Source organism: Pyrgilauda ruficollis, unplaced genomic scaffold (assembly GCF_017590135.1).
Source record: "Pyrgilauda ruficollis isolate IOZ18807 unplaced genomic scaffold, ASM1759013v1 scaffold3, whole genome shotgun sequence".
Lineage (NCBI taxonomy): Eukaryota > Metazoa > Chordata > Aves > Passeriformes > Passeridae > Pyrgilauda > Pyrgilauda ruficollis.
The window spans coordinates 7,773,395-7,788,910 of record NW_024524377.1 but is presented as its reverse complement, the minus strand read 5'-3'; the positions used below and the strand labels follow the sequence as shown (position 1 = coordinate 7,788,910).

At 40.3% G+C, this 15,516-nt stretch overlaps 1 protein-coding gene across 11 annotated transcripts in view; it reads left to right on the top strand.

The window, feature by feature from the left end:
• The window catches only part of KALRN (kalirin RhoGEF kinase), a 472,671-nt gene that overhangs the window by 276,069 nt on the left and 181,086 nt on the right, over positions 1-15,516 (top strand). For all 11 annotated transcript variants that reach the window (XM_041473008.1, XM_041473009.1, XM_041473012.1 and 8 more), the window contains exon 12: positions 12,291-12,460. In XM_041473008.1, the coding sequence (XP_041328942.1) occupies positions 12,291-12,460 (170 nt within the window). The remainder of the gene's footprint in view (positions 1-12,290; positions 12,461-15,516) is intronic.

Sequence of the window (15,516 nt, the reverse complement as noted above, 5' to 3'; positions counted from 1 at the left end):
GTACATTAAGGTTTTTCTTTTACATCCTGCTTCTGCAATATATTAAAATATAGTTAACTCTCAGCTTGTTCTTCCCAGAGTTGCTCAAACACTTGCAGCTATGCTGGTTTGTCACTGGGGAAACTTAATTGGTTATTTCCTCTGTAAAAATTATTTCATAACAGTTTCCTGCTGTGATTAACCTTGTTTCACCTATGCAGGTGATGACTAGTAAAAAAAGATGGTTAGTGGTATTGTGTAGTCTAGTTTGGCTTTGGGAAATAAAGCCTCCCTGTATGAAGGAATTGGGATTGCAGTGCATTATACTCTTGTTCTTCTTCAACAGGAAGGGAGTTTGCCTGCTCCACACACCTGGTTTTAATGAGCTCTGTTTTGGTGAATAAAAATGCAGATGTGTTAAAAATTAACACTTTTTAAAAATTATTTTAAAAACCTGTCTTCTGTACTAGCATCAATGCTGTTCTCTGGATGTTAAGAGTAAATGCTAAGTATTTGCCTCATTAATGTTTTCCTGTGAGACAGATTGGTTCTGTGATGTGTTTTTGTAAAGTTCAGTAATTAATTAATGTCATTTTTAAGGAGATCCAGATTGGACAGACTCTGGGTGCCTCTGTCCTAAAAGTCTCTTCCAACCCAAACTATTCTATGATTCTGTGACTCCCTCTCCAGAGGAACAGTCAAGGGAGCTGTAGCATTGCTGGGACAACAGTGAAATCAGGGTGGACACAGGAACCCATGTCCATCATAATGAAGGACAGCCATTGGGTTGGGTTCAGTTTCCATGAGTTCCCCAAAACCTGACAATGCACAGGAGGTCTGCAAGGGGAAGTTTTTGTTTATTTACCCCATGTTAATTCACTTCTCTAGGGGTCAAACACTGATTTTCTGCAGGTTCAGTGGTTTTCATTGTGTGCCACCACCTGGCTCCTTCAGTGACGTGTTTCTGCACCGGTGAAACCCACACAGGTCAATATCTTGGGGTTTTTGCCAAAACTATTAAGTGAGGAAGTTGCTGCAGACAGGATTCGATTCCGAGATTTAGTTTTTGTCTGCCAGCTGTGGGAATGCCCACAGACACAGTGAAATAACAAAAGACTGCCTGGGGGGAATTGGTGTAAAGGGTAAAGAATTACAACAGGAGAGCCTTAGCACGTGTTTGTATCTACATTTGCCTTTTTATGCTATAAATAGATTGGCTTAGGTAGAAATTAGTCATTGCTTGGCTTTGCTTGGCCCTTCTTGTGTATTGTAAAATGGCAAGTTAACCAATGTAATTGTCGTTCTTCAATATGAACAATAAAACAGATAAATTTAAATAATAACAGATCAATTTAAATCACAGCAGATGTCAAGGCAAAGAATCGTTTTGCTGCAGCAGCAGTAAAATAGTGGGAGATCTGAGGTCCATTCCTGGTGTTTACCAGGAGCCATTCCAGTCCTGGTGCTCACACAGGCCTCCCTTGCCCTCCTACCTGCCAAGCTGGGCCTGAGGCTGGACTTGCTGTGACCATCCAAACCCATCACCTGGGAGTGTCTTGGAGTGAGGAGAAGTAGTTTGGTTGCCACGTTAATCCGTTTAACACCTGACATATTTTGCAATATTCTAGAAGATGTTATCATTTACTTAATAATACCCACCATTATTAACTTCATCCTTTGTAGTTCTTAAAACTATTTAATAAACTATGAACAGGTCTTTCTCTTATATCCTTGAAAATGAAAAAAAAAAGTTCCCTTCATTTTTTTTGGCCCTGATGTGGGAAACTATGGCCTAGATGCATTTGTCATCTAAGCTTCACAAATTCTCATTATTTCATGTTGTATTAATCTATTGAGACACAACTGCTGAAAGGATAGATTAAGTAGAAAGAATTGGTCTTACTGACACTTTTTTCTTTTTTTGGAAATATTCTGAAGATCTTCCTGCAAAGAACATGTTTCTTCTGACAGTTTTCCTAGCACAGGTGAATTGTGTTTCTGATGTGGTAATTCCCAGGTGTGGATGAGTTCATTGACTGTGAACTTCTCACTCCTTCACCTGTACTCTGCCCACCTCTTCATCTCCACATGCAAGTTCTCAGATTCTCACCATCTGAGAAACTTTTAACTGCTCCTACTTTTTTTCTCGTGTCAAAGAAATGTTTCCTTTTGTAGTCAGTCTTCCTTGTATTTTCTTCAGGACAATAGGTAGTGTTGAATTAGGGAGTCATTTAAATGTAGATATCCCCATGGGTAATGTAAGTCCAGAGTGGTTTTTTTATACTACAGTAGACTTGAATCACTGCTTGTTTCATGTTGAAAGCATTAAGAAGATCCCTTCTGCTAAACACTGACTCATACAATTGAAAGGATATCAAAAACACTGTCAATTAAGCATAGTAATAATTTTGATGGGTTTTTAAAGTGACCTTATTGAACAATACATACAACAGGCTTAAATGGGAACTTTTTTGGTGTGGTAATAACACTTTAGAGGCATAAATTGGAAGCAGTCCTTTAAGTGATTGTTGGTGGCATAACTCTTGAGCAATGTAGGTGTCCTATTGCCATGCCTGTAAACAAGATTTTGTGTGTCCCACTGTCCTATAGCATTCCTTATGCTTTTCTAGTTTGTAGTCGATATTTTTGTACCTTTTGGACCAAGGCATTTCTGATGGTGTGAGCAGAAGCCTAGTACCGTGGGAATGAAATCCAATTATCTGTGTGGCAGGGTAAAGTTATAAATTATTATCACTGGCATAAATGCATTCAACAGACTCATACCTGAATAATTTCTCTCAGGACTAAGTGTAATTGAATTTAGGTTCTTTCTTCAAATCTGAATCAATTATTGTCAGGATTGTCAGATCTTGCACTTTTATCACAAATCTCATGATAGTTGATGTTTTTTTGTGAACTTTTGGCTTTAGGATCAAATGATGATAGAGGATTCTTGGCTGGCATTTGATTTTGTTTCAAAGAGAATATTTTTTGAACCTCCTGGAGAAGTGGTTGCAGATGTCATAAAATCACACCCTGAAGATTCAAAACCCTCAAGGACAAAAGAAAAACATCTTGCAATTCATTGTCTGAATCTTAATATTTTCGTGTCTCACAGTTTTATACTTAAGGTTCTGCAGTGTACTTTACATTTCCAAGTATTAAATGGTAGACAGAAAAGAGCACTGTGACCACTTCTATGTCATTAAAAATGTGTAAATCCTCTTGCATAGTTAAGTGATGACTTAGGTTGTGTTACTTGTTGTATTGGCTGTGATGCAGTTGCTAACTTCAGAATGAGAAGGAACTTCACTGAATTTAGATCCATTTAAAGTAAATGGGCCTTAACTAAACTATAAAACAGTTCTGCAATTGTTTCATAGTTCTTTGGGGCATTAAAAGCATGTCTTACCACCTCTAGGTTTCTCATTTCTCAGTGGGCTTCAGATTACCAGTTCTGTGTTGAGTCCAGCACAAAAGAAAACGGAGAGGCAGAGAATTGTGTTTTCAGATCATATGCCCTGTGCTTTGTTGTTCTTTAGGGGGTCAGAAGAACATGAGGACAAGGTACACAGGGCAGGCACTTCCTTGTGGAACCTGCCATGCCTACCTGGCCCACAGAATGGGGAATGAGTATGCTCAGAAAATATTTAATGTTGAGAAAAAGGAACTGCCAGATTGCTAACAGGTTACTATGAACATGTGCAAACTGGAACTTGGCAGAGGTCTTCTGAGTGACCAAATTTGGGAAAATGTTCACATGAATGACATAATGTGTATTCTTGACATCGAGGCTAAGCCCTGCAAAATTTCAAACCCTTTCTTAAAAGCATGGAGGGTCTGGAGCATCTCATTTGAACAGAAATAAAACTAACACAGGCAAAAGTACCTTTTCTGTCCCTTTCTCTCATTCTGGCCCTTGCACCTCAAAATTCATCAAGTTCAGCCTTAGGCAGGCACCTGGTATGGAAAGTTTCACTCTGAAAATTTTGTCTGATAAGGCCATGAGAAAGTGAGAGCTAAGTCCTGGACCATTAAGTGTTAGACAGCTTCCTGTATTATAACCTATATAATTTGTGGTCAGTAGGTCACCTTGGTCACCCCACAGACATCAGTGGGGTTACTCAGCTGGGAAATGGAGTGGGGCTGCCCTATCAGTCAGGAATGGTAACAGTGTTTTTTTGCAGGCACTGCTAACTTAATTTCACTTGATAACCAAGACCTGTGAAATTAAATTTTCTCTGCTTGAGTTGAATATTGTGATTAGAAGATTATTTCAGTGTAGATCACTAATTCTGACAGGGCTTGTTCTTCACTTGAGGCAGAGCTGCTGGGACACAGGGAGCAGAAAGCTCACGGGACTGAGGTCAGCTGCTGTTGACTCCCATCAGAAGAGCTGACAGAATGTATCAAAGTTAATCATGGAGCAAACATGACAGTGGTTTTGGGATATATCCTGTAATCCTGTCACTCACTGTGAATTGACACAGGAATCAAATTTAATGTTACTGAACTTAAAAATTTGTTGTTTGACTTTTACTGCTAATATTGACTTTCCAGAGCAATCGCCCACTAGATAATAAAGATTTGTGATGCAAGCAATGCTCAGTTTAGCAACTCCACTTGCTGGCAACTTCTGGAAGTTCTGAAAAGGTCTTGTTCTCTGAACATGTGTTTGTCTTACACACTGCTACTGTCCAGGACAGCACTTCTGTTCCTTTGTTCATATTATGTCCAGATTTTTAATTTTTTTTTTAAAGGAAAGCATAAAACATTAAAATGACCCAAATGGGCTCACTGCACATAAAATATTCACTGAGTGCCCGATTCACACCCCAGAATTTTCAGTGTTAGAATGAAGCACTATGTGTTTTGTTCAAAAGCTAGAAATTTTGACCTTCACTGGGATAATATAAACAGCTGAAATAGATGCACAACAGCATGCAAAATCAAACTTTGAAAATATCTGCCCCTCTTCTCGCAGCAGGGCTGTGAAACATCAAACCTTAGATTTATGCCTCCTATTAGTATGACCATAGTTTTTGCAGGGACCTGAATCTGTGTGCTGGTGGTGCTAGATGGATGGTTGGACTTAGAGATCTTAAAGATCTTTTTCAACTTTAATGATTCTGTGATTCTATGATTCTAAGTTGAAGCCATTTTGTTGTGTTTGTTTGCTATTTCTGAAAAGTACTCAGTTCCTAAATATTCTGCTATTCCCATTAGGAGAGAATTTGCAGGCAGAAATTAGAGAATGTAGTAGAAGTGAACTGGCAGAGGTGCCAATACAGTGCCCATCTGAGCTCTCCCTTGCCTGGGTGGCAGATTCCTTGGAGAAGGCAGATAACCTGTCAGCTTCTCATTCTGATAATTGTAGCTGTGGAGAGGGCTCTGCTGGTATAAAATGTGTTATTTTTGTGTGAGCTATATCAAAGTACACTCTGGGTTATCAGCAATCAATTACCATGAAGCAGCATAAAAAAAGCAAATCCCCCTCCAGCTCCAGAGAGTAGACTGTGGCCTGGACCAAAATGCCAACATTCACCAGTCATTAACCTTGGGGGTGGTTTTTGCAGAGCTAAATCTGTAAAGCTATCAAAGATCTGGGACTGAGGAACCAGCTGGGGTGGTACAGGGTGCCCTTCTTCCCTGTCCATTTGTTGCCCAGAAGCAAGATATTTTTTTTTTCATGAAGGATTAAGTAGCTAGGAAAGAAAAGAGCTGTGGTATTCTGGCAGCACATCCTGCTCTTGAGCAGGGGAGTTTGAAGCACAGCCAGGCCACTTCTGAATAAAATTCTGCCATCTGTGATGGCAAAAGATTGGTAAAAGAGACAATCAAAGTAATGAGAATTAAATGCTTGTAAATACAGCCACATAAACCAAATGTCAGGAAGTCAAACTTGTGCACGGAAGAGAAGTTCTTTCCATCCTTCCACTATGTGCTAGCCAAGGGATTCCTGTAGACTTCATTTAAGTTCATACTTTGTTATCCACATTTTTCAGACTATTCACCAGCATTGTTACAGACCAATGGCTCCACTCAAATATTTTCCTTGGCTTTTGAGGACCTTGCATGTGTTTTGCATGTTGTGGAAATGTGAGCCTGTATGTCTCACTCTCCAGATAACAGTGGTTTGGGCTAAAAGGATGTTTTATGAGCATCTTGAAATAAGATGTGCCAACTTTCATAAAGCATTCTTTTATTAGACACATTTCTGCCCATTCTGATTTCCTGAAGCTGAGGAAGATGAGCTTCTCCCAGTTTCAGTGTGTGGGCTTCAGTGCTGTGTACAATGGCAGCAAGAGTGGGCAGCCTGCAATAATCTGTACTGAGTAAACCTTTATCAAAGCCATAGAGGTACACTCCTGTAATTCACTCATCACACAAAATACATGTTCTGTCTTTCACCTGAAGTACATCTATGCACTGAAGTCTATTTAACTAGTTGAAAATGGTGTCAGTGGAGTGGCTGAAAGCCAATGGATCCAACGAGACTGACTGGTTAAAGAAAAGTCATGCAGTTTTTCAGTCCTTAGCAAGATGCAGAATGATTCAGAATTGTCACAAATTATTTATTTCTGCATTTCCCAGGGCATAGTAAAAGTTACACAAAAGGCTCAAAGCAGATCAGTGTAAGATTGCGAGTGACAAATACAGCCAGTCACTGGAAAAACACAGAGGGAAGAGGTGCTGCAGCTTCTATTTGAGAAGTGATGTTTAGAACCAATGAAAAATAAGGAGAATGTGAGGGTACCTGTATTTATTTTAGCAGATTGCTGCATTTGTAGTGTGGGAAGCTTTGCCTGCACCAAATTGTCCTGTATCACACTGCTGTAAAACTGAGTAAATCTTCCAGTGTAGGTAGAACTTTTCTAAGCCAGAGTGATCAAGCCAGAATTTGATTGCTACAGTTACTGAAGTTAATTACAACAAGATTCCTAATCACAAATAAAATATTAAAATTATACTAGAAGAGTAACATGTTTTTACAATTCATGATGGTGGCAGAAGCAGCACAGAACATGTAAATTTTATTCTTCATTTATAAATCAATTTTCTCTTCTAGATCAAATAGTCCCCGAATTACATTTACGTGACCTTGGACTGGGGATCTACACACTCCCTGATGTAAGCCTGGCTACCCAAATCATGTTTGCCTTTAGAGGAGATTATTTTGTCCTATATCAATCTGGTCCATGCAGGACTTGGAAAAAGCATCAGATGTTTAGGCAGTGCAAATCCTTTTGCCATAGGCAAGGTTACTAATTAAAAAGCCTGATCATACAGAAGCACCAGATGCAGCCCAACCAAGGATAAATGTCAAGAAATTGGCGAGGAAAAGGGAAAAGCAAGAAAGAGGTTAGGGAGAGATCAGTTTTTTCACAGAATGTTCCCTTTCCACTTGTAATTCCTTCCCAGCCAGTGTGGTGGTATCTGACAACATTAGGTTTTGCAGCAGGGAGTCTCATGGGTTGTGTTTTACCATGGAAGTCGTGGCATTTCCTATGTGTGTCTGGTCACATCCAATCCTGTCACCTTTTATTAGGTGTGCTGCCATTCCGTGGCACTTTGCTGGTGGCATGAGGTCACTTTGCAGCTCATCATTACAGACCTTGTTTTCTGTGTTTCTGTTGACATTTTCTTGAGAGCTTGATTGTGACTTCTGACGATGTTGCTGAAATATGCTTCCAGTTTACAGCAACCCTCAGTTCGTTTAACTGAAACAAGACTGGATGCATTGTAAGTGTGAATAAATACCAGTTGATGAAAGTTAATTGTGATGGAAAGTTTTATTTTCACCACCATGTTGGTGTGGGGACAATTTCCTAAAGGCTGTGCAGTTAAGCTGAATGCACAGCAGCATTTGAACAGATGCTTTAACACAAGTGCAGACTGAAGTTCTGCCATAAATTAACCTAACTTGGGATCTGTGTGAATTCCTAGTGCATATCATGACAAAGCTAAATATTATTGCCATAGAATTGGCTTGTAAAAACCTGGCATAGTAGCAGAGGGTAATAGGGTAGATGGACATCTCTCTCTGGAGCAGTTCTGCTTGTGAGGGTTTTGGGGGGGGTCTTTCTCAGCCTGCCCTTGGTTTTCTGAACACTCACATGGCAATTCATGGAGTGGCAGCAGGGTCCCTACATGTCACTGAATTCTTGTGCATTCTGCCCTAGTCTTCATTGCTGTGATGAATTTTCGCTTCCTGAGTTGTCATGAGCATCCTTTTGGGGCCTGCCCTGCCATACACAACACTTCTCTGACATAGTAAAGGGGCAGAACATACATCCTGGGAAGTTGCTTGTTTCCATTAACATCCTTGTTTTGAAGACTAGCAAAAATGCTGTACAACAGTAAATCTCCTGGATTGATCAGGTTCTTTGCACTGCTCCCATAACTCAGTGCTTTTAAACTGCTTTTGAGGGGATTATAACTCATCTCTGTCATTTACAAATAGCAGCATATAAGCATTGGGTATTTAATAGTTATTCCAATCATGCAGGCAAGGTTTTCTTAGCAATCTCTTTAGGTTTTAGATTTTGTTTAAAGTGGTTCCTTTTTCTAAGTGAAAAGTATTAATTTTAGGTAACAAGCACAGGTGTCCTCAGACCTCGAGTTAAGTGGTCTCAGCAATTGAGCAAAATGAAGGGTATTTCATCAGATGCAGTAGCTGGGAATAAAGAGCTGTATTGTCTCTTGGATGGAGGGAAACTGCCTGTGTTTCATATCCAAAAAAGATGCAAAAGTTGTTGTCACCATGCATGAGGGGCACCAGATGCCCAAAAGAAAGGAGGAGTGTAATTCTTCTTTCCCACTGTTCTAGTAATTAGAGGAGAATTAGTTGTCTTGTGTAAAGCCTTGATAAAATAAAGCTTCAGTTGTGGAGCCACTATGGATCTTCAGCATCAATGGCTTAGGGATAGGTTTTTACCTGACACTTCTCAGAGCCAACAATTATTACATTTTTACATGTGGTTTGCATGGGTCAGATCTCTCATAGACTGAATTCAGGTGCTACCACTAGTGCATTGGGTTATCCATGTCCAATTAATCACCCCAAAGCATAGATCAGTTGAAGGAAGAACAAAACTTACTTTTGTGATACTTCTGTATTGTTTTCTAGGATTCTGTATTTTTTGTTTAGTACCTGTTAAGTAACATAATGCAGAGCTTATCTCCTTTTCTGGACTCCTGCATGACTGGAAAACTTAGAGAAAGTCACCACAGGTGGATGTGGAAATTCTGCCATTATATTTGGAATAGCTGCATGTATCTACATACACCCTTTGTATGGGATCGAGTGGTACCTTAGTAATGGTTTGAAGTATGTATGGGAGTGGAACAGGTAGTCACAAATTTTGTCCATGGTAAGAATAAAAAAAAGTCAATTTCTGAAAATATTAAATAACAGTTGTGCTGTGCAATATGTCAGATTTTAATGGGAACAGTTTCTTTGGTCTAAGCTGTCTAGTTTAGAGTAGGTCGCAGCATGGACTGGAAATGCACAAAGTATTCAGTGATTTGAGGCTTTAAAAGTCAGGATTTTTTTTAATCGGTCAAATACTTCCATTGGAATGAAACATCAGGCTCTGAGAGGGACTGGTTTTCCTGAGCAGAGACAATCAGGATGTGATTTCTGTTTTATGATTAACAGCTGTTCTGACTGATGTTGCAGTGACATGGAATTGGTCTTTTCATTGCTGTGTGTGTGGCATTCACAAGTGGGGCATGGTAGCAATTTATTTCAGGTGTTATTAATTGTAGTACATAACCTAGGAGGTTTTGGAAACAGATTCCTATTGTGAATTTTTCCTGAAAGATCTTCCTAATCTTATTAATATTGACTGATTCTTTGTATTAGGGTTTTCCAGGGATTGGTGGAGTCTAAAGGATTAAAGGCCTCTGAGTCAAGGATGACCTAGATTCTGATAGATTTTATATGCAAATCCTTATAGACAGAGGTCATTAATGGAAACATCTGAAGCTAATATGAGTTAATATATTTGAGTGCTCTGTGAAATTAGGGAGTGCTTTGGTTCCAGGTGAATACAATACAGTTTATGTTGTAAGTATTTTGAAACTGATTTAGAAGCCTACTCAAGAAGTGGAGTAAGATCTTAAATATCCAATGCTCCTTCTGAAAAGTTGCCTTCTGTAGCATAGGATTTTCCTCTGAAGGCTGGAAACTTTCTTCTCTGCCCTAACAAGATAATTTCAAGAAAACGGCGGATTCCTAACAATGAACAAGATTCCTGATTCCACTTTCATTTTTATAAAGAAAATTTCCTAAACTTTTTTAAGTTGAAAAAGGAACTAAGAATTGCAAGAAGTTAGAAAACAACTGGCTTTCCCACCTCAAAACAGGATGATTTTTATACGTAGCTATTTTTCTGTATTTACAAAGTGCTCTATTACTTGAAGATCTGATAAGCAGAAGTAATAATCCTGAATAACCTGGTCATGGTCTGTTTTGGTCCAGCTGCCCCTACTCTTTGAGTGGGTGTAGGGATTGGATCAAAACCAGGAAGATTCTCAATATAATTAATATATAAAAGCACTAATGCATTTTTTTTATGGTAGCTTCCCAAAGTTCAGCACATGGACCTCAAACCACAACTGAAAAAGCCCTCTATTTGGCTCATTAAATGTGTTTTCATTTTTTCACTTATTTCTCATGCCTATTCACTTACATTTATTTCTTTGATTAATAGTTCCCCTTTTACACTCTGCCTTTTTCCTAAGAATGTGAAAATATGTAAATATCCCAAGCAAAGACATTCTGTTTCAGGCCAGTAGTTGGCCAGGCCATTATCATTATAATATTTATGAATAAACAGAGGCATTTACCCAAAACATTCAAAGCTGACTCTGAAAAACCTACAAGTAAGGCGTATGTTCTAATGCTTGTTTTTGTGAGTCTCTCAAGCAAGGACTCAGTACCAGAGGTGGGGACAGAGCAAAAGGCGCTGGGCTCTCCCTTTTCTGGTATCATGAGCATGCTGGGACAGATTCTAATTCTGATAATTTTGATTTGGTCCAGGGTAATATCCTTGAAGTCTGTAGCATGTGTAAGTGTAGCACTTAATGACTGGCCTTAGGTGTGGGCCCTGGCTGTGAGAAGCTTTGGCAGCTGGAGCTTTAGACATCCCCATCCTCCTCTCGATGCATGTGGACGTGCAGAATTCACAGTCTCAGAGGAAATGCTGCAGGAAGGGGATCCAGTGCAACTCGTTTTGAACACAAACTTTTTTACCAGCTCTTTGCCACCCACACACAATGTCCTCCTCTGCTTCATGTTCACCCCAAGGTCCTGTGGGACAAAGCTCTGCAGTCCCTGGGAGAAGCACCGCATCCTTTGCCATTTCCCAGCGCACTGCTGTTTCCCACTCTGGTACTTCCCCGCTACCTCCAGCACATACCAGCAAAATGTGGGTTAATGGGGCAGGCGTGGCACAGAAAAGAGTCTCTGGTGGAGTCATTAGGGTGTGCTGGCAGGCTGCCAGCTCGGTGGGTGCAATTTTACACTCACTTTTCAGCACAAGCTTAAAGGGGAATCCTCTGTTCGCTTTAAGCCCTTACAGCCAGTGAGAGGCTGCTGGGGCATTCCTGCCCCTGTCCAGACCTCTGATGAACAGCTGGCTGGAAATTCTCATCTAAGCACTTGCAATGATTTGTTGCTGTGATTGTGGCTTTAAAACTGGTAGTCAGAACTATTCAAAATTAATGGATCTTCATGGGGTCGATTAGTGATATTGCTGTCTCCTGTGTTTGGATTTTCCCAGAGTTAAAATACAGAGTCTGAGTGCATTTTGAGGAGGGGGTTTAAGTAATGGAAACTAAAAAAGAAACACCAAAAGCTCGACCCCTGGGAAGGCATAGCTGAGCAGGCACAGCTAGACCTCAGTCAGTACCATACACACATACCAAAGACTGCAACAGGCTTCAGCTGCATGTGAAATTAATAGCAGCTGATAGTGCTCAGCTCCTGAAAGGGTTAGGTTATCACAGCTGTAGGAGATTTTAATTTGTTACTAGTATATAGAGCTAATAAGAATAAAATAATTAGTTATTGCTGTACAATAAATAGAAATTGATTTTTTTAACTACCTGATATTATATTTATCTTATTTTCTTTCTTTAAATGGAATCAATATCAAATGTATCTATTTGGGTTTACAAATTATAAGTCAGTTTTCCTGTGAAACATGCAGCCGGAGTTAATGCCTATTGATTCTGGAATTAGAGAGCAAAAGGGTTAAATCTCAATCCCTCTCTGATTTATATTTCCCTCCCCTTCTTCCCAGCTGTGGACATGGATGGAAGATCTGCAGAAGGAGCTCTTAGAGGATGTCTGTGCTGACTCTGTGGATGCGGTTCAGGAGCTTATCAAGCAGTTTCAGCAGCAGCAAACAGCCACCCTGGATGCTACCCTCAATGTTATTAAAGAAGGGGAAGATCTAATCCAGCAGCTCAGGTAAGCACCCACCTGGGGCACAGGTGTTGAGAAATCTGATGCATGCTGTGTTTTAAGGGTGCTTAAATAGGGAACTGCAAGCTAGGATCAATTGGGAGAGTTTGTTAATTCTTTGCTTATTTATAATTCTTCAGATCCTTGGAGTGTTTTATTGAAATTACAGGGAGTGATTTGTGTGGACTGATTAGAGTAGTCTGTGGATCAGCACTGGTTTCCTGTTTGACTGAGAGATTATTTATAGGCACTGGGAAGTGAATGAAACCAAATGTGTTTGAAGTGAATATTTTTAGTTGGTATTTATAGAAGATTGTTAAATGGTTGTGAACTGAGGCCTTGTGATTTATATGGTTATTCCCGATGTGGGGTAAGTGTATTCCTCTTAATAAAATACACACGTGTCTAACAGTCTTCACTGTTTCATTTTGCATGCAGCACCCTTCTATTTATCTTTGTGTATGTGAGGTTTATTCATGGTGTCAAAGAGGCTCTTTTACTGCTGGTTCTTCTACTAGCACTATGAATTAAACCAGCTCATTTTTGGCTAATTTAAAATACATGAAGAGACTAGTCCCAAGAACTGGGGGCAGGGGGGGGAGATGCTGGGGGGTTTTTTGGGTGTTTGATGTTTTTGTTTCTTTTCTTTCTTAATCTGCAAGTATTGTCAAATGAATATTTGCAGAGTAAGCTTATACAGAATTTGTGATTGTGAAATTTCTCTCATTTGTTGTTAAAGTGGTTTTCTGTGCCTTTAGCTTTATTGACAGCAGTGAAGTTTTCCTGCCTTTTAGGGATGTTGCTGGGCACTGAACCAAGTCCAATACATCACTTATTATTTAGATCCTTGTATTGTTACAGGTTGCCCTTACCCACATGTGTGCATGTTCTGTATACATTATAATATGCAAATATCCCAGGTTTTATGCATTTCACCAGACGGTCCAAGAGAGTGACATCACCTTCTTCACCCTGAGCTTTCCTAATGTGCTGCCTTTACTTCTCATCTGAGATGTGCAGGAAACCATGAGCCATGATAGGAACCTGAGAGGAAAAGCCCAAGATGCTCTGGAGCGCAATGAACAGCAAGGGTTCTGGTGGAGCTCTGCCCTTAAGAGCCCTCCTGGAATCCTTAAGTATTTTCCTACTGCCATATGCTGAGCTTTCCTCTAAGCTTTCCCCTGTCATCATGGATGCAGAGTTTTCTCTGCTGGGTCAGAAAAAAAAAAAAAAAAAAAAGAGATTTGAAAGGACTGCTCTAGGTTTTTTTGATTGTCATTCAGCCCTGGGCAGCCACACCAGAGAGCTCATGGAGATTCCTACCCTTGCTGTGTATGACTTGCCAGCACCACAGGGGAGGGAGAGGGACTGGAGTTGTGGTATTGCTTGCCAGTATTAGAGTTGGAGAGGAAGAATCAGGAGTGGACATTCCATCCTTCCATTCATCTTTGCTGATGAGATCAGTAGGATAAAAACATGCTGGGTTTGGTAAGGGAGCTGCCAGAGGGGAAGGGGTTTTAGCTGAGAATGTGTGTATGGCCAGCTGCAGCAGGTCAGTCAAAGGTCTGCATGGTAAATTACTTTTATGCAAAGAAATTGTTTACAAAGTTGAGGGCATTTCTATGAGATGAAAAAAATGGCAGTTAAATTGTGGGCTAAAAATTTTTTTGTTATTCTTCCCATCTATTGGAATGGCATCAGTTCAGTGTGAACACCCATGGAGTAGAGCCTGGAAGGGACCCTGTACAAGCCCATCAGGTGGAGTGGTTTTTAGGGTTGCAGAAACTGTCGACATTCAGAGTCCTGGCTCTGATGGTGGGCTTGGCCTAAAGGATTTTACCTGAGTCAGAAGGCAAGTGTGGAGAGTGGCCAGGGTAATACCTGGACCTGAGAAGTCAGTGGAGCATGGGAAAGAGGTGAACTGCAAGATGATGTGTGGGACTTCAGCTTTTTCTAATGTGAACATAGTCCATTCTTCAGTCCATATCTTCAGTCTTGGAAAAGTGACTGTGGCCTCAGCTTTGAGATTTTTTTTTTAATCAGTGTCATGCTCCAATGTTTGCGAAGTACCAAGGCAGGTTTTGTGGCAGCTGTGTTTAACAAAGAGAAGTTGGGGTTGGGGTCTGGTTTGTTCTCTGAGCAGCGAGTAAGGTGGAACAAGGTGAACATATTTGTGCAAATCGATCCCCTGGTTCTGATGGACTTAATACCAAACATTTGAATGCACACAGAAGTTTGCAGTGGTGAGCTGTCAAGATGAGCTGGTTCAAGTGTTGGATTTGAGCACTCTGACTAACTGCAAAGCTTGTAATGTAATCCTGGACTCTTTCAAAGCAGAACAGTGTGGAAAAAAAACCCAATGAAGCTGCCTCTGTGTGTGCCCACTCTTACCAGCTTTCATCGCTGCTGGCAATGGTAAAGAACACACAGATAAAGAAAAACTAGAATTGCTGCAGTCTTTCCTTAACACAGGATTGCATTTCAGTGTGGATCACCTTGTACCTGTCGTGAAGAATAGATGAAGATTGCAAATGCTACAACAATGAAAAGAATGAAATACACTGCTCTTATCAAGCATGCCATAATACAGGTTAAAAGCAATAAAATTACTGGAGCTTTGGAAAGTTTTACATTTCTTGTTCTTATCTTTGAGAGAACAGATTTTGGTTTAGAGAAGATCATTTGTGTAACAGCACTCTGTTTCCTCCAGATAGGCAATGAAAAGCTCAGCTGCCTGAACTAAATACCATGCCTGGGACTGCACTTCACACAAGGTCTTCAGGACCTCAGTGACTCCATCAGGAGGCCATACCTATCAGGAATAAAGCAGGCCTGCCTAGAAATTCTGTGCATGTCATGGTTCACACAGGAAACACTTTTCTCTCTTCCTTATCAGTGCTTTACTGAGGTGGTCGTTGTTCTCAGCAGCCAACACAAAGCAAACCTTTCGAACTGCAGTTCCAGGGGTGCTGCTGGGGGCAACATTTCTGGTCATCTGTGAAGGGCAAAACAATGACTTGCTCCAGTGAGATGTGAAAAGCAGGAAAGTTTGTGGCTGAAAA